Source organism: Podarcis bocagei (genome assembly GCF_964188305.1).
Source record: "Podarcis bocagei genome assembly, chromosome: 12".
NCBI classification, from domain to species: Eukaryota; Metazoa; Chordata; class Lepidosauria; order Squamata; family Lacertidae; genus Podarcis; species Podarcis bocagei.
The window spans coordinates 6,070,351-6,095,661 of NC_138137.1; the positions used below are offsets into that span (position 1 = coordinate 6,070,351).

General features: G+C 42.5%; 1 protein-coding gene across 5 annotated transcripts; it reads right to left on the minus strand.

Moving 5' to 3' along the window:
* Positions 1 to 208: 208 nt before the first annotated feature.
* On the minus strand, positions 209 to 25,281 carry NME8 (NME/NM23 family member 8). 5 transcript variants are annotated; one of them, XM_081165169.1, is made up of 16 exons: positions 25,184 to 25,281; positions 23,351 to 23,391; positions 23,199 to 23,256; positions 21,130 to 21,233; positions 18,256 to 18,327; positions 17,213 to 17,329; positions 14,239 to 14,305; positions 12,654 to 12,730; positions 10,979 to 11,071; positions 9,136 to 9,350; positions 8,234 to 8,412; positions 6,658 to 6,802; positions 5,748 to 5,855; positions 4,802 to 4,953; positions 2,836 to 2,980; positions 209 to 524 (listed from the first exon to the last, which is right to left on the minus strand). In XM_081165169.1, exons 2-16 carry the CDS (start codon positions 23,381 to 23,383, stop codon positions 275 to 277), a joined length of 1,815 nt encoding a protein of 604 aa, XP_081021295.1. In that variant the 5' UTR covers positions 23,384 to 23,391; positions 25,184 to 25,281; the 3' UTR covers positions 209 to 274. The 5 variants fall into 5 exon arrangements, with proteins under 5 accessions (XP_081021295.1, XP_081021293.1, XP_081021294.1 ...); XM_081165167.1 differs by having other exon boundaries at positions 21,130 to 21,236; XM_081165168.1 differs by lacking the exon at positions 25,184 to 25,281 and adding an exon at positions 24,481 to 24,590 and having other exon boundaries at positions 21,130 to 21,236.
* Between the last annotated feature and the right edge of the window lie 30 nt (positions 25,282 to 25,311).

Consider the following 25,311-nt stretch of genomic DNA (forward strand, 5'->3'; position numbering starts at 1 on the left):
TATACAAACGATGTTTGATGATGGTGAAATTCTTGTCGTTAAGCCTCGCCATCCAAGGTGTAGAACATCACTCTGCTAGAATGTAATGTAGGCCCCATCAGAGGATGCAATTTCCTCCTTGAAGCCAAAGGCAAGATTTCCACTGTTATCACTGTGGAACAGTTCCAAGTTGCAATATTGACTAGTAACACAATGCTAATCAGAAAAAGACAAGTCTAATTCATTTATTAGTTATGGCATATATTGCAAATAAAAAATCACATTGACCATTCTACTAGACATAGACATATTTGTGTTTTAGGTCCTCTAGATCAATATCTCCAAAGACGAAATTAATGCTCTGCACAGCATGTTCTGCATTAGACGATCCGTGAACAGCGTTGCGCAAAATATCTTTTGCAAATTTAGCCCGTAATGAGGTGGGATGAGTTTCTTTTGCTTGTTCTGGATCTGTCGGTCCCATTAATTGCCGCCATTCCTCCACAGCATTTTCTTTGGTTAGAATCATCACCATTGAGGGGCCACTGGAAAAACCAAGGCATTCAAAGATTTATGTTACGCTAACAATCTGATTCTGTAGCTGCTGGTGTTGACATAACTAGCAGGACATTCTGCACAAGATGAGCAAGGCAAGTTCATATCAGAATGCTGCCTATGATAATATATCAGAGGTATATGTTTATCCTAAAGCAGCACAGTCCATGGTATCCAAATTACGCATGGGATATAGGTGGGGCAGTTTTCACTCATTTTTGCAGTTATGTACCAGTGATCTACCCATTTCCCATTTGTCTAAAAGCTTTACATGAGATAACTACACTACTACTGATGCTGAAGGTAGATTAACAACCTTCTCTGCTCTAACAAAAATAAAACAGACCATTTTGCAACATGCTTGCACCACAGAACATCAGGATGTTGCACAGTGCACATTCTGAGCACTCTTTTTCTACATGCAGCAGCTGAAAGGCTCTGGATGAAAAACCTTTTTAAAAACAGGGCGTTTCAATTTCACCAAATTACTATTTGCATGTGTGAAAAATTGTTTTGCAAACTCAATGAAGTTTCATCAGTCACATTATGTACTTCTGCCACTTTAGTTTTAATCCTGCATGGAACTGATAGTTCAGGGTTCTTAATGAATTTTAACAGATTTTTTTATCCTAAGACAAGGGTGGGGAACCTTTGGCCCTCCAGATACTGCTGAACCTTAACTCCCAAAGGAGTTTTGTTGAGTCTTTTTGCCAGTTCAGGCTCAGAGGAAATCAGACATTGTACAGCATCCTGTAAATATCTTTGAATAACTTTCAAACCAGTTTAAATAATAATTCAGCGCTATTTCTGCATATAAAATTAGCTTTACAAAATCTAGATGGGTGGATTGTAACTTGGATAAGACTACAAAGGAAAAATTGACAAGGTGCAATTTGATACCAGGAAGGGAGTTCCCAGTTAAACTTGGGAATCTGGATCATAGAAAACCCAGAAGATATGCATGTATTTCAACATGAAATACAGGAAGTATTCCTTGCAGGAAGTTAAGGATTTAAAACACACACTACAGTGGTACCTCGCAAGACGAATGCCTCGCAAGACAAAAAACTCGCTAGACGAAAGGGTTTTTTGTTTTTTGAGCTGCTTCGCAAGACGATTTTCCCTATGGGCTTGCTTCGCAAGACGGAAACGTCTTGCAAGTTTGTTTCCTTTTTCTTAACACCGTTAATACAGTTGCAACTTGACTTCGAGGAGCAACTCATAGAACGCGGTGTGGTAGCCTTTTTTGAGGTTTTTAAAGACTTTGGTGATTTTTGAAGCTTTTCCAAAACTTTCCCGACACCGTGCTTCGCAAGACGAAAAAAATCGCAAGACGACAAAACTCGCAGAACGAATTAATTTCGTCTTGCGAGTCACCACTGTAAAACAAAAATGCAGGGGTGACTGTTAAATACAGTATATGACATTGACATCCATGAATCTGCAATATTTGTTCATCCATGTTTAAGGATATATTTTGTAAACGTTGAAGGGAGCATAAAATTAGTGTTATGATGACTGGATGGCTTTTTGGATACTAAATGCAGTGGTTCCCAAACCCTTTTATACAGTGGTGCCTCGCAAGACGAAATCAATTCGTTCCGCGAGTTTTGTCGTCTTGCGATTCTTTTTCGTCTTGCGAAGCACGGTGTCGGGAAAGTTTTCGAAAAGCTTCAAAAATCACCAAAGTCTTTAAAAACCTCAAAAAAGGCTACCACACCGCGTTCTATGAGTTGCTCCTTGAAGTCAAGTCGCAACTGTATTAACGGTGTTAAGAAAAAGGAAACAAACTTGCAAGACGTTTCCGTCTTGCGAAGCAAGCCCATAGGGAAAATCGTCTTGCAAAGCAGCTCAAAAAACAAAAAACCCTTTCGTCTAGCGAGTTTTTTGTCTTGCGAGGCATTCGTCTTGCGAGGTACCACTGTATAGGAATTCAAAACAAGTCATTTTCCTTTTGCCAGGAAGACTCAGCAGCAAGCTCCTTCCTTCCTATTCCTTATGCTGCTTTGTTTGCCATATTCATTGCCACCACCTTAGCAAACCCAGCCATGAAGTTCCAGAACACCATTTTGGAACTGCTGAGGTCCCACCCTCCACTGCTGAGCGAAGGAAGATGTCGTAATATGGGGCTGCTCTTTGATCCTTAGTCCAAAGTGGTCCAGGAAGAGTCTCCTCCCTAGGGGCAAAAAATACCTAAAACATCCATGACAGTACCAGAAGCTGTCTGCCTGCTTGTTGACTTCCAAGTTAGGCCTGCTATACTTCCTGTGGATTTAATTAAAACAAAAAACAGGCACTTACTCAGACATATAATTTATAAGCTGATCATAAAAGGGTTTTCCTTCTTGGTTTTTATAAAACTGCGCTGCCAACTCGGAAGAGATGTTTGTTTCTTTCATTTCAGATATGATGAATCCAGCCTGTTTTACTTCTTCTATAATTTCATCTAAAATGGGGGAAAGTGTGTTTAGAACTGAGAACTTCAAAAGTTCTTAAACTTTTAAAGACCAGTTAAAGACTCAATCGCTGGCAGAATCCGTCAGTGGGCGTTTCTTAAACTTCTTCCAGCAAAGAAGCTCTTTGACGCCTAGTCTCCTCCTACTCTCTCTGCGCGAAAGCCTTCTGCGCAAGGAGGGCGTAGGCAGCGGAGGACCCCTACTCTCCCCGCTGGTCCCTGGCAAGGAGTCATGGGACCGCCTCGCCACTTCCCCCATCTGCCCCCCTTCTCCACTGGTGCTACGCTGATTCTCTTCCCCAGAAGATGGGCTGCTTCTCCCGATCCCTGGACACTCTCTGGAATCCCTCTGGATTTTGCTCTCTCCCTCCGGCACTGATGGCAGTTCCCTGGCACATAATAAAAACAAGAAGAAAAAACCACAAACCAATAAACTCCTCTCCCTGCACCCCCTGCCACAAACACATTTAAAAGGGCATAGAATATTTATCAGCCAAAGGCCTGGTTGAAAAGGAAGGTTTCTGCCGGGCGCTGAAAGGTGTAAAATGAAGGTGAGCCTCTTTAGAGAGAGCATTCTACAAGGGGGGAGCCACTGCAAAGAAGGCCCTTTCTTATGTTGCCTCCCTCCAGACTTCTCAAAGAAGGGCCTTAGATTATGATGACAGGGTCAGGGTCAGTTCATGTGGAGAGAGGCAGTCCTTGAGTTACTGCGGTCCTGAGCCATTTAAGGCTTTATAGTCAAAACCAGCACTTTGAGTTGGGCCAAGAAGGTGATCGGCAGCTAGTCGGACCAGGATCGGTGTAATATGCCCAAACCGTCTTGCCCCATTGAGCAACCTGGCCACCAAATTTTGCACCAACTGAAGTTTCCGGACAGTCTTCAGAGGCAGCCCTACATAAAATGTGTTGATGTATTCTACCCTAGAGGTTAGCAGAGCATTGACAATGGAAGTTAGGCTATCCTTGTCCAGATACTTCTTCTTAGGCGATCACTCACAGCGGAGTAAGATGGTCTTCCATAAACACAGTTTTAAAAGTCAGTCCGTAAGTGACTGTGGAGGCCAATTCTGGATCCACATGTCCTTCCATAGTGGGGACATAGGTTTCTGGGCGGAGTTGATCGTGGTGAGGGTTTGCCAAGGGTGCCTTCCTCTTAGTGCGTTTCTCCCTTTCATCATGAGTTCAAGTGTCTTCAAAGTCCATGACACCTTTGGTCAAGGCTGTTCTCCATCTGGAGTGCTCGCAGGCCAGTGTTTCCCAGTTTATACTCCATATTTTTAGTTTTGCCTTGAGAGAGTCTTTGAACCTCTTTTGTTGACCACCAGCATTATGCTTACCATTTTTAAGTTCAGAATAGAGTAGTTGCTTTGGAAGATGATCATCAGGCATCCGAACAACATGATTGGTCCATGATCATCAACACTGTACACATGATCAAAGTGTTTGAAATAACTGGGAGAGACATCAGCATCTTGGGGGGGGTGGGGTTTGAAGGTACTATCGTGCTCCTTCCTGAAATGCCTAAGGCATAGGTAGGCAAACTAAGGCCCGGGGAGCCAGATCTGGCCCAATCGCCTTCTAAATCCGGCCCGCGGATTTTTACATGAGTCGAATGTGTGCTTTTGTTTAAAATGCATCTCTGGGTTATTTGTGGGGCACAGGAATTCATTCATTTTTCTCTCTCCAAAATATAATCCAGCCCCCCACAAAGTCTGAGGGACAGTAGACCGGCCACCTGCTGAAAAAGTTTGCTGACCCCTGGCCTAAGGAATGCCTAAGAGTGGGTGGGTGTACTATCCTCCGGCTTTTTACCTTTGTGCTCCTCAAAAGCAGTGGGTTTAATGACAGCAAAAGTGTTTTGCACAGGAAAGAAGAATTCCAGTTCCTTTGCAGCTTGTTCCGAGGTTGTGCTTCCATGAAGTTGATTGATGGGTGTGTTGTCAACCGCGAACTCAGCACGTAAACTAGAGACCACGAAATCAGGAAATTAGATATAGGAACAGAAGCTTTATGTTTCCAAGTTAAAAAAGGTAAAGGACCCCTGATAGTTAAGTCCAGTCGTGAACGACTCTGGGGTTGTGGCGCTCATCTCACTTTACTGGCCAAGGGAGCCGATGTTTGTCCGCATAAAGTTTTTCTGTGTCATGTCGCCAGCATGATTAAGCCGCTTTTGGTGAAACCAGAGCAGTGCGCGGAAATGACGTTTACCTTCCCGCCTATTTATCTACTTGCACTTTTTGGCATGCTTTTGAACTGCTAGGTTGGCAGGAGCAGGGACCGAGCAACAGGAGCTCTCCCCATCGCTGGGATTCGAACCGCCGACCTTCTGATCGGCAAGTCCTAGGCTCAGTGGTTTAGAACACAGCGCCACCCGCGTCCCCTTTCCAAGTTATCCCCCTACAAAAGGATGTAGTTGGGGTTCAGCCTGGGGAAACAGTCCCCCCTCCCCCACATTACTGACAGGTTAGGTCACAGGGATCTGCGAATTTGCATTATTCAGAGATGCAACTTTTTCACCTTTGTCAAATCAGGACATTGACAAAACAATGCAATCATTTTTAGAATACGCTAACCACTAAAATATGGGTTCAATGGCACAGGGGGGGAAATGTAGCAGAAGAAAGCATGCAACACTGTCCAGAGGATGGCACTATTGTCAAACAAGTTACAACATATTTAACTTTACTTATGCTCTATCGTCTCCATCTATCAGAATGCAATGTATTTGTATGTGTGGTTTGTTTGTTTTTTTAAATACCTTGTTGGGCATTGTTCCTTTGCTTCTTCTACTATCTTTGGGCCTAGTAAAGCTCTCCATTTCTGTATCGCATTTTCTCGTACCAAAGCAAGTGCAAGAGTTGGTCCGCTGTCCGGTGCAAATACAGCAGAAGGTTTTTAAAAAGACCTGTTACAAACTCATGTTTAGCTCTCTCTTTTGCATTTATAAAACCATTAACAAATTCCATGTGAATCATTCATACCAAAGTGATTCTAAGTGCTCTGCTATTAACTGAAATAGCTAAGTCAGGGTTGCCAATAAAGTAAGGAATTTATTAAACAAACTACACAGAAAAAAGGGGGAAATACTTGGTTAAATGCAGCCTCCCCACTAGTTTGAGAAATATGCTACGCACAATATTCCTAGCATTTTAAATAAATTTATTCATTAAAAAAGTGGATACACAGGAGCCTAGGTTATTTTTTTGTGTTTTCTGTTGGTCTGTTTTACTTATGGGACCCGTACACATAACTTTATCTTAATATAGGACCAAATAGATAGCATTCCCTCCTTGTCTGGAAGTAATCTCAACTTTGCCCGGCATTCTCCCCAAAACTGATCACCATCTGATTGTCCATTTTACCAGAAAAACTGGAACTCTAGTGGTGGTGCCAGTCCCATCACTGAGAAGGGCTAAATTAAATGGCAGATGCCCCATGAAGTTGAACAGTAGACAATAATATGATTCGCTGCTCAGTTTGGGATCCCATGAGGGCAGCTTGAACCAGAGGCTGTGTATGTAATACATTCTGTACCTGTGATTTTGTACTCATTTTATACATCCCTGATTAATATTTGATTCTCACCCTTCCACCAAGTTTCAGAGTTGCAGTGTGTAAAATAAATTTATCTCCCTGCATTTAAAGCTCTTGCTTCTCAAGTGGCGCACCTGGTCATTTGTTCCAGGAGAGCTGGGAAATAATCTTGACCTTCGTGCTCTTTGTAAAACTCACGAGCTTCCTCTTCTGTTAAGACGATTTCTCTTTGCATCGCTATCTGAAAGCCATCCTCCTCAATCCTTTTCAGAATAGAATCTGCATGCAAAAGATGATTAACAGTTAACACATGTAGGCACCCCACCCCACGGTACTCTGTGGATACAGCAAGACTGGGGAGGCGGCTGCTTTCAAAAAGTAGGGGCATTCTCGCCCACCCAGCCAGGCCACTGCCATCGCATCCCTTGGAAATGGCTGCCTCTCGAGTTTTTTGTTAGGCCACGCCCCTCGTGGCAGCCATATTGTGCTGTGCAGCTTTTAACATCAAAACCCATTGTGTTTTGATGTGCGCTGAGTCCCTACCTGTACTTGTTGTATACATATGACTGTATTTCATCTGATCCATCCACTGTAATTATTAAGTTTGCAGGTGATACTACCATAATGGGTCTAATTACAGGTGATGAATCAGCGTACGGGGGGGGGGGGAGGTTCAGAAAGTATCTACATGGTGCTTAGAGAATAACTTGCACCTAAATATTAGCAAGACAAAGGAGATGGTGTTGGACTTTTGGAGGAAGAGAGGGGAACCAGCAGCCTTGTATATAGGGTGTGTGTGTGTGTGGAGAGAGTCTCTTCCTTTAAATTCCTGGGAGTTCATCAAGTGTGAAGACACTTGGAAAAACAATATAACTCAGGTGGTTAGGAAGGCCCAACAGAGACTCCATTTTCTCAGGGTCTTGTGAAAGAACAATGTTAAACAACAATTGATGACCTCCTTCTACAATAGAAAGTGTCCTCTCATATTGCATCACAGTGTGGTACGTTGGCTTGACAGCCACGGACAGAAAGTCTTTACAGAGGGTAGTGAACACAGCTCATGATATCATGGGCTGTCCCCTGAGCCCGTTAGATGACATCGCAAGGGATCGTTGCCTTAGGAGAGCGAGAAAAATTCTCAGGGACGATTCACACCCCGGCCAGCACCTCTTTAATCTTCTACCCTCAGGCAGGAGATATAGAAGTATAATAATCAGTTGTACATTGACAATTGTACAGGTTGTACATTGACAATTGTACAGGTTGTACATTGACAATTGTTAAGTTGTGGGTGAACATATCATACGACACAGCGATTCTTCAAACAGCTCTTGTTTATTCACAGGCCAGAACAGAACTGAACTGAACGGTTCAGTCAGCCTGCTTATATAGAGCTCCAGTACAATGTAACTGTAACAATTTTCTAAAACTATCCAATCACTGAACGTCACTTTCGATCCCTTATTTGCATAACTATGTACAGTATCCCCCTGCTGGCCCAGGGTGAGAACTTCAGTACATAAAGGTATTATTATTATTATTATTATTATTATTATTATTATTATTATTATGTTGGGTATTGTAAGATACTGCCCTGCGCATAGCAGTCCCTGGTACAGAGTCAATGCAAGAATGCCTTCTGCGGCCACATTTCTGGACCCAGCAACATGTCAAGAATACGGAGAGAATTGTGTATTGATGTTCACTAACCTCTCCTTTCCCTCAAGAGAGAAGGTCTAATCAAGGCCACTGTTTTTTCAAGAGCTGGGCTTTTCTTCGGCTTGGAAAAATCAGGGAAGAAGAAGGCCAATTCGCGGCTTGCTTCTTCTACTCTGTCATGAACGTCACATAAATCTGATATAGCTTGGCCTTCCAAGAACCCTTTCAAGCTAATAAAGGGTAAAATAATATAAATGTAACCACTGTTAAACATTTTACAAAGTACAAAATGAGCACTTAATGTATCACAATAGCTTTGAGGTGAAATTTAGAGACTTGGCCGTGAAACACTAATCTTGCTGCAATAGACAGACATAATTCAAAACATAATTTCAGAGGCAAGAGAGAGGGGGGGCTGGTGTGTACAAGGGCAGACTTTGGTAAATTTTTGTAGGCCAAAATTTGGTGCCTCCAAATGGATCTTCTCAATTTTGGATCTTCTCAGTTTGAAATATTTAAGATTCTTTTTGTTAACTTTGTTTGTGTTAAATATGTATTCTGTAATTGACCTCCTTTGTTACGTTTATTTTTGAATTTTTTTAAGATAATATTTTAGTTTTCTGTTAATTATGTTGCTTTGACTGTATACTGTACAGTTGACTTTCTTCAGAAATGTTTGATTCTGGATTGTTTTATTGGTGTTTTAATATGCTGTTAAAATATAAAGCGGTATAGAAATGAAAGAAGTAAATAAATAAATAAATAATTGAATGAGTGAAGTAAATCTGATATTGCCTAGCATGAAGGCACACTTGAAATACCGGGGTGGATTTGAAAAATCCTGCACATGGTATCCAATGTGCAAGCAATATTACTGTCAATCACATATTGGGTCGGAGGAATCACATCCACCTGCACACCCATATACTCACGCACTCCATGTTGGAATCTACCTGGCTGGCGCTTCACTTGGAGGCTTCCGATACCCTTCTTCCTCCTCTTCTTCCTCCTCCTCTTCTTCCTCCTCCTCTTCTTCCTCCTCCTCTCCCTCTCCAGAAGCCAATTCTTGTAAATAAGGCATAACCTCGTGTGTTTGCTTTCCTTCAGAAACGATCAGCACATGGCATGGTCCAGACAGCATAAACGAAACAAACTCTTCAAAGTCAATCTGGGGTGTGGGGGGGGGTGTGGGAAAGTATTTTTGTCATTAAGGGCCAGGAAAGAAGACTCACCATCAATTAATTTAGTACTACATTTCTCCCTGTTATTAACGAGATACAAGGTGCCTGTAACAACATATTGTTATATTCATTAGGTAATCTAGGAATAGGGACGCTGGTGGCGCTGTGGGTTAAACCACAGAGCCTAGGACTTGCCAATCAGAAGGTTGCAGTTCGAATCCCCACGACGGGGTGAGCTCCCGTTGCTCAGTCCCAGACCCTGCCCACCTAGCAGTTCGAAAGCACGTCAAAGTGCAAGTAGATCAATAGGTACCGCTCCGGCGGGAAGGTAAACGGTGTTTCCGTGTGCTGCTCTGGTTCGCCAGAAGCGGCTTAGTCATGCTGGCCACATGACTTGGAAGCTGTACGCCGGCTCCCTCGGCCAATAAAGTGAGATGAGCGCTGCAACCCCAGAGTCGGCCACAACTGGAGCTAATGGTCACGGGTCCCTTTACCTTTACCTTTAATCTAGCAATGCTACTGAGATCCTAAAATATTTCAAATATAGAAGTTTACGTTCTATCCAGTAGCAGTTCCATGGTGGGCTGACCACTGGCTGGTTGCATTGGGGCTGCTCACCGGAAGGCAGAGGGCAGGGACCAGGCAACGTCGAGAATGATGCTTGGCAAATGCACTGGCAGAGCCAATCCAGTATTCCTGCTAGTGCATTTGTCTTTCGTATTTAAAAAAATATTTGTATTAATTTTTCAACAAAACAAACAACAACAAACGCAAACAAAGAAAAATGTATGTAAAAGCCATATCAAATCCATAAAATGGGATTCTCCAAATCCCATGACTTCCCTCCCCCGCCCCTTCCCTAGTTCCTTAAATTTCTTTTTCAACTGCATATCATTTCTATTCCAAATTATTATTATTTTATCTCAAATTTCCTACACTATTTCTAAAATTACAAGCGTTCTTAAAATCCTGCCAGTGTATTAACCTGTTGGCGATACTTTTTGAAGTACATGATAAACATTTCCCATTCTTTTTTAAATTTCTTGTCATCTTCATTTCTGAGCTTTCCAGTTAGTTTTGCCATTTCAGCATAGTCTATTAACTTGGTTTGCCAGTCTGCTTTGGCCAGGACTGCTTCCTCTTTCCACCTTTGAGCTAACAGCATCCGGGCGGCCATCGCAGCATACATAAACCATTTTCTCTGTTCTTTTGGAATCACCACTCCTAGAATACCTAATAAAAAGGCTTCTGGTATTTTAGCAAAGGTTACTCTTTTTTTCATTTCATTATAAATCATTTCCCAAAAGACTCCTGCTAGTGCATTTGCACCATGCGGACCTTGGTGCCACCTTGCGCCTCTGCCTCCCAGTAAACAGGAGTGATGTGACCAACTGGAAGCTAACTGGTGGGAATTCCATTGCTGTTGACCAGTATGGGGACCTGAAATGGTGGAAAGAGGGATGAGGCACAGCAAAGCCAGCATTGTTTTTCTGTGAGTTAAAATAGTAACTAGATTATTTCCCCACAGCTATGCTAACATGCAATTCATGTAATCAATCATTTTGATTAGCTACATCAATGGCTATGTTCTCCCACATTTATCTGTTCTTCTTACCTCTTCTGATTTGTCTTGATAAAAATCCCTAACTTGCTCATCCGTTAATGTCCTCAGGGCTTCTGCAAGAATGTTAAAGCCTGCTTCTGTAATCTTCAGTTATCGGAGCACATTTCAGAAGAAAAAAGGTTGGGTTATAAGGCTGTGTTTAAGCAGTGCAACCAATCAAAGAACTTTTAACTGATCAGTTATCTGATCTGAAGAAAGGAACAAATGAAAATTCAAAAAATTCATGTATCGCCATAATCTTAATGTAAAACTTTAAACAAACAGGGAGGTGCAACATACAATTTAATGTGACCAATCATTTTTAGGATGGAAAGCCATCTTTGATAACCCTTTTTCATTCTCTGTTACAGCAGACCAGCATGCCCACAAAATTGCCTGATCATCTAAGCATTGTTAGAAGATTAGGTAAAGGTAAAGGGACCCCTGACCATTAGCTCCAGTCGTGCCCGACTCTGGGGTTGCGGCGCTCATCTCGCTTTACTGGCTGAGGGAGCCAGTGTACAGCTTCCAGGACATGTGGCCAGCATGACTAAGCCGCTTCTGGAGAACCAGAGCAGCGCACAGAAATGCCACTTACCTTCCCGGTGGAGCGGTACCTATTTATCTACTTGCACTTTGACGTGCTTTCGAATTGCTAGGTTGGCAGGAGCAGGGACCGAGCAATGGGAGCTCACCCCGTTGTCGGGATTCGAACCGCCGACCTTCTGACCAGCAAGTCCTAGGCTCTGTGGTTTAACCCACAGCACCACCTTCGGCCCTTTTGTTAGAAGATTAGGGCTGAGCTATTGGTTAAATGTACAGATAGGATTGTGCTGAAAAGCTTGCATCCAGTAATTTGATTTTGCACAAAAGTATTTAACCGATCCTGAAATATTATATATAAAGCAGTGACTCGTTGCAAGTACGATGTTCAAAATTCATGCAAGCAAGGCTTGTGAATCTCTTCACCATGAAATTAATATGTTGTGGAAAATGCAGGGCATACTGCCTTTAAGTTTTGGCCTGTTAAAAAAGTTCTAGGTTGCTACAGCCACTGTTGCTTAGTAACCTAGAGGAGGGGAAATAAGCATATAATGCAAGAGTAGATAGTGGTTTTATCACAGTGCTTGATGAAGTGGTATATTGGTGTTATTGGCACAATGACTGTGTGCACATTACTGGTCTAAAATGCAGTTGCTTTTCTCAATTCAGATCTAAGCTGTTTTGTGGGACAGCACATCAAAATGCAGGATTTCATAAGAAATGCTAGAACAGGTACAGGATATATATGGCTTGTGTATATGGCTTATGGTTAACTGCTTTCCAAACCAGGGGTGGGACCACACTGGATGCAGAGGAAATATGAAGAGTGTAAGCAGCCAAACAAAAATTGTTCCACAAAGCTCTCTGGCTTTTCAAGGGAGCAGCACAGCATTTAATACATCACTGTGCAAGTATTTACAGCCCACCAAAATGGTTTCAGCCCCCTTGCATGTAAGACAACTTAGTAAGCTTCTTTATGGCCTTCCTGAAGCTGGAAAAAAAAACAGGATAATGTGTCAAACGCATGGCTCTTGGTCTGTTTTCATATGAAAGTTTTGCGCATCTGGCTTAGCAAATTCCTGCCATCCTAGTTTTCAAATGAATCAGTATTGTTTCATATTTTTCGGTAAAAAGTTTTCTTTACCGTTTGTTTAATTTCTTCAACTTTTCCTGCTTCAACTGCATCAGGTTTTATGATCACAACAGTGTATTTTTCCTCCTCTGAAAGAGAAGCAGGAGTGTATACAACATTCAGTATATAGGAACAAGACTATGTACTAAGTAACTTCCTATGTTAAATGGTCTTTTATAGATACTGTACATGCCTGCAATGCTTTAACAAGCACTAACACCTACGCCTCCTCTGTGTGGGATCGATTTACAGTGGTATCTCAGTTTTCGAATGTAATCCGTTCTGGAAGACCATTCGACTTCCAAAAAGTCCGAAAACTGAGGCACAAAGGGCGGTCTGCCAATTCAACCGAGAAAACTGTAAAAAAAACAACAGATACATGCAAGCAGAAGCTGTTTGACTTCCAGGGCACGTTAAAAAACGGAAGCATTTACTTCAGGGTTTTCGGTGTTTGAAAACATTGGGCAATGGAGACATCCGAAAATCGAGGTGCCACTGTATTTAAATGCAAATCCTTACAGGCATCTGACCACATCCGACCATCAAAAAGAGCACCACATCACAATTTCATATCTGTGTCTTCAAGAAGGAGATCCCAAATGACATTATCATACAGGTAGCTAAGTATGAGAAATGTGATCAGGACAAACAAAACTATGTTTAAAAGACACTGGTAGTATAGCTGACTGAAAATCAGTTCCAGTAAGTCCACCTTATCCAATTTGTATTTTTCTAGCAACAAAAAACCTCCCTCTACGTCTGTCTAGTTAGTAGAACAGAAGATTAAAAATTGGTCCTGATAAAACTCATGCCTATTTGTACCCCCAGCAGCATGAAATATTTGCCTCTTTTGTCTGCATTCTTACCCAAGATGAGTAAAAAGAAAATGACAAATGGGGTTGTTGTTTTTCAGATATCAGAAAATTTGGTCTGAAATGCTGACAGATTGGCATTTTTTAATACTCTGGGCATCAAAAAAAAAAAAAAAAAAAAACCCACGCCATTAGAATGGGAAACTCTTCTTTGAATTTGCTTTAAGTGGCTGCAGGTGCAAACATTTTCCTTTCAAAAGTCTTGCTGCTTCATTCAGATACCAATTCCTGCCTTCATGTCTTGCCAGGTCACAGGTCACTCTACCCTGTTGTATGGCAGGCCTGCAATGGCCATAATGTGGTGCTGGCCTTGCAGTCCGCAGCGGACAGTGTGGCTGGGCAGTGGCACTCCCCTGACCCTCTGGCTGGTTGTGTTGCTGCTTATAAGGAGGAAGACAGGGAGGGGGTGGCAGTGAAGAGGCTGGCACACTACCCACCTGAGTGTTTGCACTGCGCCAACCTCACCGCTGCCTTTCCCCTCCACCTCTAGCACCTGGTAAGCAGCATGACTAACCAGAGGTGAAGCGAGTCACAGTTCTATGGACCCCGAGGCAGGGTGGTGGGGAAGAGCATGCTTAACTCCTCCCCATTGGAGTTGCGGGGGCATCTGTCTCCTGCTAAGACATTCCTACCAACAAACGGTTAACGGACGACGACAGCAAATCACACCACTGATTTGCTACCCATCTAAAAATAAAAAATAAAAATCTATCAGGAAAACTTGCCGACAGCTTCTTCTTCTACCAGTTCTTCATCGGATTCTTTCTCCTCCACAAACAGAAGTTCTGGCAACTGAAAATGTTTTCACTGTTACATGACGGTCATACCAACTTTTCAAAATAATATTTGTTGTTGTGTTTTTTTTAATGCTTTTTATTGAATTTTTCCACAAACAAAATAAAACAATCTTTACAGTCATCATTGGTGTCATCTTATTTACACTGCGTAAAATCACGCCTCGACTTCCTTCCTTCCCAGTTGCGGTTTTCTTAATATACATCTTCTCTTACAGATTCTTATTCACTTCTATACACATCACAGGATTTATATTAACCCTGCTGTAGTTTTTAAACTTCTACAGTTAATTCCTATATATGCTACAAATTTACCCCATTCTTCTTCAAACTTTGTCCCTTTTTGGTGTCGGATTTTATATGTCATTTTAGCTAATTCTGTGTATTAAAAAAAATTAGCCTGCCATTCCATAACCGTTGGGCTCTCCGGTGACTTTCATTTTTGAGCTACAAGAATCTTAGCTGCTACCGTGGCATATTGGAATAGTTTATGATCCTCCTTTTTTAATTCCTCACTTATTGTCCCTAGTAGGAAAGCCTCCAGTTTTTTCCGGGAATGTCTACTTTAAAAGTTTCTTAAGTTCATTGTATATTAGGTCCCAATTTTTTTTCATCTTTTCACATTCCCACCACATGTGGTAGAGATCCCCATCCTTAAGTTTACATTTCCAACAGGCTGTATTGCTCAATTTGTACATTTTTGCCAATTTGACCGGGGTAATATACCACGGTACATCATTTCCCCTAAGTTTTCCCTTAAAGTGGAACACGCTGTAAATTTCATCCATTCGTTCCATAGTTTTACCCATTTATCATATTCTATGTTGTAACCAAAATCGATTGCCCACTTTACCATTACTTCTTTTATTAACTCATCCTTAGTGTCCCATTCCAACAGATAGTTGTACATTTTAAACAAAAGTTTTGTTCTTTCCTCCAGAATTTCTATTTGATATTTAGACTTTTTCTCGCTAAATCCTATTTTTTTGTCCTCTTTCAATAAGCTATTTCAAAATAATATTTGGTAAGGATGCAATTGTGAGACAGTTCTTTCAAAAGTTTCCAAACAGTATAGAAATGAAACATCACCAATATAGAGTCTCCAAAGGCAAATGGATGGATGGAAAGATAGCATCAAGAAAGCATCAATGGATAGATACCATCAGCAGCAAGGTAAGGCAGCTTTGATTGGATAAAAGCCAGTGATGGGGAGGAGAGCACTGGTTCAGGATTGCAGTTCGGAAGAATGGGATAATCTTCCCTGCTGTGGTGTTTCTTCAATATACCACCCCCACCCCACTATTAGTAGTTTTAGGGGGTGTCTTCTGGATGGGCTGAAAAGGCTGCTCTCCCACGCTCCCTACGCCCCAGCTGCCATCCTGACAGAATTCAGGGCCTCCCACGGCAGCTGTTACCTTGCCTGCTTTCTTACTTACAACTTCCCAGGGTGTGCCCCTGCCTTCCGGCTCCTTAGTCTCAGGGTCCCCCTTGTAGAACTCAGGAGAGGGAAGATGGCGACAAAACTAGAATAAATTGGCTCTGGCGCCATCTGCTTCCCCGCCTTTGGGCTCCCTGCCTTCCCATGCCACCAATCCCAAGGGGTATCAGCCATCCCTGCCTATAACCACTCACAGGCAGTAAGTCCCACTGAATTCAGTGAGGTGTGATTTGGAGTAGATTTGTTTATGACTGCACCGCTCGGAACCAACAGGGACTTCTGTGCTTAAAATAGCAAGCTGGTGCGCACGTTTCTGAGATTATGTTCCACTGAACATGGTAGGACTCCCTTGCAAAGGGTGTCGCAGAGCTGCAAAGGCACCCTCTTGACACGGGCACTGCTGCAGCTTACCTGGGTGGGGGTCCAGGCTGTGTGACGCACCAGTGGGAGTGCTGGACTGGCCCTGCCAGTGCATCTGTGCAACCCCAAATTTGCTGCAACCCTGCCCCACAACAAGACCCATGGAAATAAAGTTAAAGGTACCCCCCTAACTGTTAGATCCAGTCGCGGACGACTCTGGGGTTGCGGTGCTCATCTCGCTTTAGTGGCCGAGGAAGCTGGCATACAGCTTCCAGGTCATGTGGCCAGCATGACTAAGCCGCTTCTGGCGAACCAGAGCAGCACACGGAAACGCCGTTTACCTTCCCACTGGAGCAGTACCTATTTATCTACTTGCACTTTGATGTGCTTTCGAACTGCTAGGTTGGCAGGAGCAGGGACCGAGCAACGGGAGCTCACCCCATCGTGGGGATTTGAACTGCTGACCTTCTCGTCGCGGGAATTCGAACTGCTGACCTTCTGATCGGCAAGCCCTAGGCTCAGTGGTTTAGACCACAGTGCCACCCACAACTGCACATTCATACGTGTCCAATGGTGCCTGTGTCCATTTACGTTTACTAGAATTGTTCTGATTAACTTCAGCCTCCACCTGATATTGTCGTGTGCAAGTGTCATAGATCATAAGCCATTGTAGATCATCACCCACCTAGTTTACCCCTCACAAGAGTTACACTTCCCAGTTAGCCTTAAGAAACTGCAGTGCCCAGAATTCTTTGAGGGTGTGGGGAATGGGTTTCAAATGTGCTTTAATGGTGAGGGGCAGCCATGGACACCATGAATGGGCACTCCTAGCGAATTGCACCCTTAGGATTGGAGTTAATTTTCAAAACTCTCTGCATCATTTCCAAAGCAGTTTGCAACAGAGAAATGGTCCGACGGGGGGGGGGGGATCAATAAGTATGTAGGGTGAACATATACTCAGGGTAGCACTTTCAAACCAATGAAAACAGGAATGTGTACAAAGAATAAAAATCATCTCAGCAATAAAGCAGAACACAGAGCATTAGAAAGAGAAGGCAACCGTATTTCTTAATAAAATATGCCAATACTGAGTCAAGGCAGAGTTACCTCTGGTCTTTCTGCTTCTCCTGCTACGATTCTTCTCTCTCGTTCTACTATCTCTATGACTTTCCTACACAGAAGAGGTCCATTCGCGCCTCTCACAATGTCTACCATCTTGCCATCCTGCAAATAATATTTGCCCAAATAAAACAGTGTTCAGCAACATCTCATAGTTTTGTATGTTTTAATTGGTTTCTAACAACAAATATTTTCCAGGTGCAAACCTTTTGTTTTATGTGCTTTATTCGTTTCCAACAACCTGGAAGCCTATGGCTGCAATCCTATCAGTGGTATCCAAGGCGAGTCACACTCAAACCTAAATAACTTAAGTCCAATTATTTCAGTGGGTCTATTCTGAGTATGACTAACTCTGGTTATCACCCTATACGTATTTATCTTTGCTTAAAAATTATTTTTTATATCCTACCTTTTTGGGAATAGCCACCCAAGTCTGCTCAAAATAACACAAAAACACCATAAACACAATGATCTAAAATAATTAAAATAAACAAAAATTATCAGCATTGATCATTATCTTTCAAATGCGTGGTATACTCACTTGCCTGGGAGTCTCATTGAACTTATTTCTGAGGAGACCTGCACAAGATGGCACTGTAAGACCGCATTCCTATGTTCACCTACTTTGGAGTAAGTCCCAATGACCTCAGTGTGACTTACTTCTGAGTAAAAATGCATAGGATTGCACCAAAAGTTAGTTAAGCTCCAGCTGAGCCTATTGGAATCAATGTAAAAAGTTATCATGACTTGCCCCAATGATTTCCATGGGAACTCAGCTCAACTGAATAAGTCTGCATGCACACGAAACAAACTTAAAACAAACTTAGCTGGTCTCGAAGGTGCTACTGGACAATTTTTCAATTTTTCAATTTTGACATCTATCACTAGTTTGTTGTCAGTTGTTCCAGCTCCATAGTCAACTATTTCATATAAATCCATACTTCAATGATGCACCTCTTTTCAATCTGAAGAATTAACTGAGAATTAGTCACCAGCAAAACAAAAACTAAAGTCATTCACCATGTACTTACCACACAGAAGATAAAAGCGGGTTCACATTTATCTTTAAAGGGGAGCAGACTTGGAATGCTGTTAGCTTCTGCCTTAAATGAAGGACAGATACATAACCTATATTATTATTATTTTTCAAAACATCCACAAGCCAAGCTTTAGCAATTCCCATATACAGTGGTACCTTGGGCTACAAACACCTTGGATTACAAAGACTTCAGGTTACAGACTCCGCTAACCCGGAAGTAGTACCTCGGGTTAAGAACTTTAACTCAGGATGAGAACAGAAATTGCGTACCAGTGGCGCGGTGACAAGTGGGAGGCCCCATTAGCTAAAGTGGTACCAGGGGCATCTTACCCATAGAATCTAGTGGTGCAGGGCGCCAGGGCGCCAGGTTCTGGAGGGTGCCAGGGAAGAGGCAGAGGTTGGATGCGGCGCCTCCCGGCATCAGATCGCTGCCCTTGCCCACCTCCGCCATGCCACACTGAAGCGGCGTTGCACCCGGAGCCTCTCCCTACTGTGGCCACCACAGCACGAAGTGGCCAGCTGAGCCAGAAGTTGCCACGTCCAGCCTCTGCCTCTTCCCCGCCAGAAGAGCTGCCCTTCAGTTGCTGCCCGCCTCCTCCAGTCCTGCAAAGCTGGGCGCATCCAGTGGCGTAGCATGGGGGGTGCAGTGGGGGCCGGCTGCACTGGGCGCAACATCTGGGGGTTAGGGTTAGGGGGCGCAAATCCATGGGTTAGGGGGCGCAAATCCATGGGTTAGGGGGCGCAAATCCACGGGTTAGGGGCGCAAATCCACGGGTTAGGGGGCGCAAATTACTTGCCTTGCCCCGGGTGCTGACAACCCACGATACGCCACTGGGCGCATCGCTGGCAGCACTGTCCTCCCTAAAAAAGGTTGGCAGCTCTGGGAAAGGGGGGGGGGAGCCAGAGAGACCTTCACACCACGGCACCAGATATGCTTAAGACGGCCCTGAGTGGTACCTCGGGTTAAGAATGGTTTTGGGTTAAGAACGGACCTCCAGAATGAGTTAAATTCTTAACCAGAGGTAACACTGCAGATTCTCTGTAGAGTATTGCTGGCTGGCTCACTGAGAGTTTTGATTTGCAGTCTGCTGATAGCTTCCTGCCTTGTTTCCAGTTTAGATCCCATTCAAAATAAATGTTTGCATGACTTCACCGTTAATGTGACCATAGATGGTGCTACTGAAAAATGCAAATGTAAGGAGATAAATAGCATTCTTCTAGCCAAAGGTAAGCACTCTGAAATCCCATTAGTTTTAAAGGGAAAGCAAGAGTTAAGCACATGCTTGCTTAATATTTCACTGAAATCAATGGGACATTAAAATGTGTAAAGCTCTGCACACATTACCAGGTTAAAAGACAGCTTGGTCGTTCTTTTCCCCAATTCAGATCAAAGTGGGTTTCAGGTAAAAACATTAAAACCAGGTATTTAATAAGAAATGGCATGATAGATGTGGAATGCGGTGTACAGCACTTCCCAAACCAGCAGTGGGAGCAGTATTTCAACATTTTGGAAAATCCAGAATCTTTAACATTGGTCTTTAGGGATGTGGAACACTCTCTGAAATAAGCAGTGAAGATCTGTTAAACAATATTTTGTGTTCTAAAATTTGAGGGCAGAATACCCTCTCCTTCTGAAAGTTGCGTATTCCCAAGGCTTGATTTTTATTTTTTGCAATATTATTTGTAGATGAACTACAGCTGCACTATTTTTTGTATTTCTAGCTTAAAGGTGGCTAAAAGGTAAAGGTAAAGGTACCCCTGACCATTAGGTCCAGTCGTGGACAACTCTGGGGTTGCGGTGCTCATCTCGCTCTATAGGCCAAGGGAGCCGGAGTTTGTCCGCAGACAGCTTCTGGGTCATGTGGCCAGCATGACTAAGCCACTTCTAGCGAACCAGAGCAGCGCACGGAAACGGCGTTCACCTTCCCGCCGGTGCGGTACCTATTTATCTACTTGCACTTTGACATGCTTTCGAACTGCTAGGTTGGCAGGAGCTGGGACCGAACAACGGGAGCTCACCCCGTCGCCGGGATTCAAACTGCCGACCTTCCGATCGGCAAGCCCTAGGCTCTGTGGTTTAGACGACAGCGCCACCCACTAGGGTTTATATATTATAATTCTGTTACTCCTCTCCTCTTTCGTAACTATGCAGTAGCTTTTCATATGTGATAGGGCTGCCATATTTCAAACAGTGAAAATTCAGGCAGAAAGGTTGTTGTTGAGGTTTTATTGGCAAATTTGCAAAAAAAAGGAAGAAGTTTTGGGGCTATTTTTCAGGAAAATTGCCAAAAACGACACTGCCGACATGGGTTGCCATATGTCTGAATTTTCCTGGACATTTTTTTTCGGGGGAGGGGGCAATTTCCGCCCAGACACTGCTTCCAACTGCAGTATTCTGGATATGTCCAGGAAATTCCAAACATATGGCATCCCTGATATGTGACTACAGGATTTCTCCAGCAGCTGAAATCAGTCAACCTAGCAATAAAATAATGACAATGTACAGTGGTACCTCGGGTTACATATGCTTCAGGTTACATACGCTTCAGGTTACAGACTCCGTTAACCCAGAAATAGTGCTTCAGGTTAAGAACTTTGCTTCAGGATGAGAACAGAAATCGTGCTCTGGCGGCACGGCAGCAGCAGGAGGCTCCATTAGCTAAAGTTGTGCTTCAGGTTAAGAACAGTTTCAGGTTAAGAACGGATCTCCAGAACGAATTAAGTATTTAACCCGAGGTACCACTGTATTTGGAATTTATTCTTCAGTGTTTTGCTGAAACTGCAATAAGGAAATTAGTCACAGAGCACAAAAGTATACTTCCCCCAAAATGTTTGGTATTGGAAGGCTTCATATCTGGATCCTTACCACCACAAAATGCAGAAGATCATCTTCGCCATATTCATTTTTTAGTTTTCTGAATAAGCTCAAGACAGCTTTGCAAGGTCCGCACCAAGCCTGATAAACATCTACTACTGGAAAACACACAACAAAGTGCCTAAATAAAATGTGTAACTTCAAATGGGTGATACCATTTTTTCTGATTTGGAGGCAGGGAAATGCCCCTCTATTGAAACCATGTTTTTACCAGGTTTTATGGGAAAGTTAACAAATTAATAATAGGCATGATGCATCACTAGTAGTAAGCAATCGTATTCCAGGAATTAACACATGTTTTAAGTTTCACTACATCTGTTACTACTATAAATTTATTTATACACCACTTGTATACCAAAATGGCTTCTAAGTTTACAAGCATAAAATCAATTATAAAATCCACACGTAATTAAAATACACAATGGGACAGTCTTATCAAAGCATTAAAATTCCGTTAATCAAAATATAGATTAAAACAAGCCAGTTAAAAGGCATAACAATTTAAACAGTTAAAAATAATTAAAAATAAGACCAGAAGGCCAAATCCAGGGGACTGCTTGCCTAAACAGGTGTGTCTTGAAGAGCTGGCAGAATGCCAATACTTGTTTTCAGCAGTATAACCTGCCAAATGTGGTAGAAGCAGGCCCAGCACAGGTGAACACAGCGACTGCCAGGTTGCCGCAGAAAGACCTACACTGGCTCCCAGTACGTTTCTGAGCACAATTCAAAGTGTTGGTGCTGACCTTTAAAGCCCTAAATGGCCTCGGCCCAGTATACCTGAAGGAGCATCTCCACCCCCTGAAGGAGCGTCTCCACCCCCATCGTTCTGCCCGGACACTGAGGTCCAGCTCCGAGGGCCTTCTGGTGGTTCCCTCATTGCGAGAAGTGAGGTTACAGGGAAGCAGGCAGAGGGCCTTCTCAGTAGTGGCACCCGCCCTGTGGAACGCCCTCCCAGCAGATGTCAAGGAAATAAACAACTATCTGACTTTTAGAAGACCTCTGAAGGCAGCCCTGTTTAGGAAAGTTCTTTGTGTTCTGTTGGAAGCTGCCCAGAGTGGCTGGGGAAACCCAGCCAGATGTGCAGGGTATAAATAATAAAATTATTATTACTACTATTGTTGTTGTTGTTGTTGTTGTTGTTAAACATATTTAATGAAAATCAGAAAACTCAAAAAATGTATGCCTTTGTAGTCTGATTTTATAGTACACAGGGTTCAAATCAAGAGCTCTGTAGCCTGCAAATCAGACATTGGCGTTCTGTGCATCTATGCTTGGTAGTCAGACTAGATGTGACAGTAAGTGTAACTTCTTTGCATTTAAGGTGCCCATTTTTTAAAATAAAATGCACCTAGAATCATTGGGAATATTTGTGGCCTCTTATAACCAACATGCTTAAGTCTAATTAATGCATTAAGAAGTTAATACCATAGAGTAAACTGTTCTTCCAGGCTTGGCTATGTCACTTCCCCTTACTTTGGGAGGAAATAGATAATAAACCCTATTGTTTACCCCCAGTCTACCTGAGCAGCTCAGTATGTGAAGAGGTTTGAGGCGATTGCTCCAGCTCAACCGCATGGATCTCACTAGCCACTCTTAAGTTCCTACACCAATTGTATAGAAACTTTTACCACTTTATAACTAAGCTAAGTTTTACTGCCTGTGCAACTTTTCTGACTGATGTGTGGAAAAGCATATGAACATGACCTTTGGAGAGTTAGTAAGTAAACCAAGTTTCAACTTACCAAACGTGTGATCTTTTCCTATTCTGGGGGAAGAGGGAAATTTTGGGACTGACTTGGCAGGGCATATTTTAAAGATATAACAGCCTATATTTCCACACTTTATTTCACTGCATGTTTTTGGACTACTTACAAGAAATAAGTTCTGAAAAGTTAAAATCGCACAGGAATTTATTTTTGTAAGGATACAACATCCAGTAAAGGGGTTACAAAGTACATGCACTTGTAAATGCACTGCAGTGATGTACGCAATTAAAAACTGGTGCGTACATGCTTACACACACACACTTTAGTATATAAGAGGAAAGGCGGGAATTGTACCTGTTAGACCTTTCTTCAGCAACATTTCTTCCCATTGTTCTTGAGTAAGTATTACTGCCTAAAGTAAAGCAAACGTAGAGTTTTGTCAGCTTTAAAGTGCTGGGTGTTCCAGCAAGCAGCTGAATAATTAAGGTAAAAGACAAAATCTCTACCTGTAGCTGAACTTCCTTCTTCTTGCTTGCCATCTTATTCCCTATAATTGTGTAAAGCCGATTGAGAAAGATATTGGATTATAACTAAATCCCACTCAGAGTATTCCCACTGAAATTAATGAGCCTCAGTTATTCATGTCCATTGCAACCCGTTAACACACTCGCAAAAAAATGTCAACATAAATTGCAGTTCATTTTAATGTGGCTGGGTTTTTTATTTACGGCTCTATGCAGCAGCAAACCCAGACAATGTGATCATTTGGCCATTAAATATCAATTCCCCCAGTTTCCTCAGTTAGTGAAAACACAGCAGTTCATCCCTTAACACATCATATTTTAGGGCGTTTTCATTATTGTCCATAGGGTATGCCCCCATCCAGCTCTTGAAAAATAAAATTTTCAGATTTTCGAATTGACAAAAATAAAATAAACATGAGGACTAAACATTCACCTAAGTTTTTCTCAGAGCAGGCCCATTGAAATTAATGAACACGACTAAGAGTCATTAATATACTCCAAGTAAAAATTGGTTGAGTACCACCCTGAGTGTTCATAACAAGGGAAATGATGTCTTCATCTGCAGCTCCCTTAATCAGTCATCTGTCTCCAACCCTTGTCTTTCATTAAAACATTGAGGGGGAAAGCAAAAAAGAATGAAGACTCTTGTAGCACCTTAAAGAAATTTATTCTGGCAAAAGATTTCATGGACTAAGTCCTCTTCATTAGATATATGAAGCACTAAGTTAAGTTATGACATTCTCAGTGTTAAGACTGGTTATTCTACTGCCTGTGACAGAATATTCACCATTAGCTAAACCTCCACAGAGTTAGCAACAACTCTAAACTTCCAAAACATTAGGTGGGCACCAAAGTTCTCAATATATTTATTTGAAAGTATCGATTCTGCTGGGATCGATCTTTTCTACACCAGTAGAGTGGGTTAGATGGCATGAAAATAAATGCAGGAAATCCCACAATGAGATTTGAAATCAACAGTATAACAAGGATTTGCTAGTCTATTTCCACAAATTACTGATTTAAAAAACCTGAAGTCATCTCACATATACCTTGTCATTTTTAAAGACTTGATTCAAACCAACAATATAAATTAATCCCATTATTAAGCTCACATTATTTTCTGGGGGAACTGATGTTGACAGAACATTGTGTGACTTTCCACTTCTGCAACTGGCTTGCAGAACACAATGTGTTCAGTGCCCACGGAACAACATTACTAATTCTGATACACACAGACAGACAAAAGCCAACATGTATTCATCCTAGATAAAATAATATGAGTACATAACAAACATCTTTAGCAATGCACATCAGTTACAGTTTATTCATTCCAGTTCTGGAGGGCTGAAAATTTTTTGTTGGGCCTCAGTGAAGTGTTTTTGAGTGTCAAGCAGGTTAGATCTGGATAAGGACAGCAAGGGCTAAAGCTCATCTGAGCTTCTTTGCCATGTTTGTTTTAGGGAAGAAGCATCCCACTTCTTCACCTCAGCTCCCCAGGATTAATTTTAGGATTAAACTTCCCTGTTGTCCTGTGCACCTCTAAAGCATCTTCTTGGGAACAGGTGGCTGGCTAATGGTTGGAACAAACTATCTCCCAACCTTGCTCTGCGACTGTGTCTCTCTTTGTCCTTCAGGCTGAGAAGACCCAACACTACAGCAAGGTCTTCCAGGCCACACAAAATAGCAATAAATGTAATTGCAACTGCGTGCGCGTGCGCGCGCGCGCACACACACACACACGGTGTCCACTGTGTTCACATAAATCTCACTTCCATACACACAGACACTATGAGCATGCCATGTCTTTATACACACTGTGTTAACTGGTCCAGGGAAACCACTTCCATAGAGTGAGATGAACCTGCAAGGAAGGATGGGAGATGGAGGGGCAGGCGGTTACGGCTGTTGCTATGGTCACCAAAGAACATTCAGGTAGAAGCCAA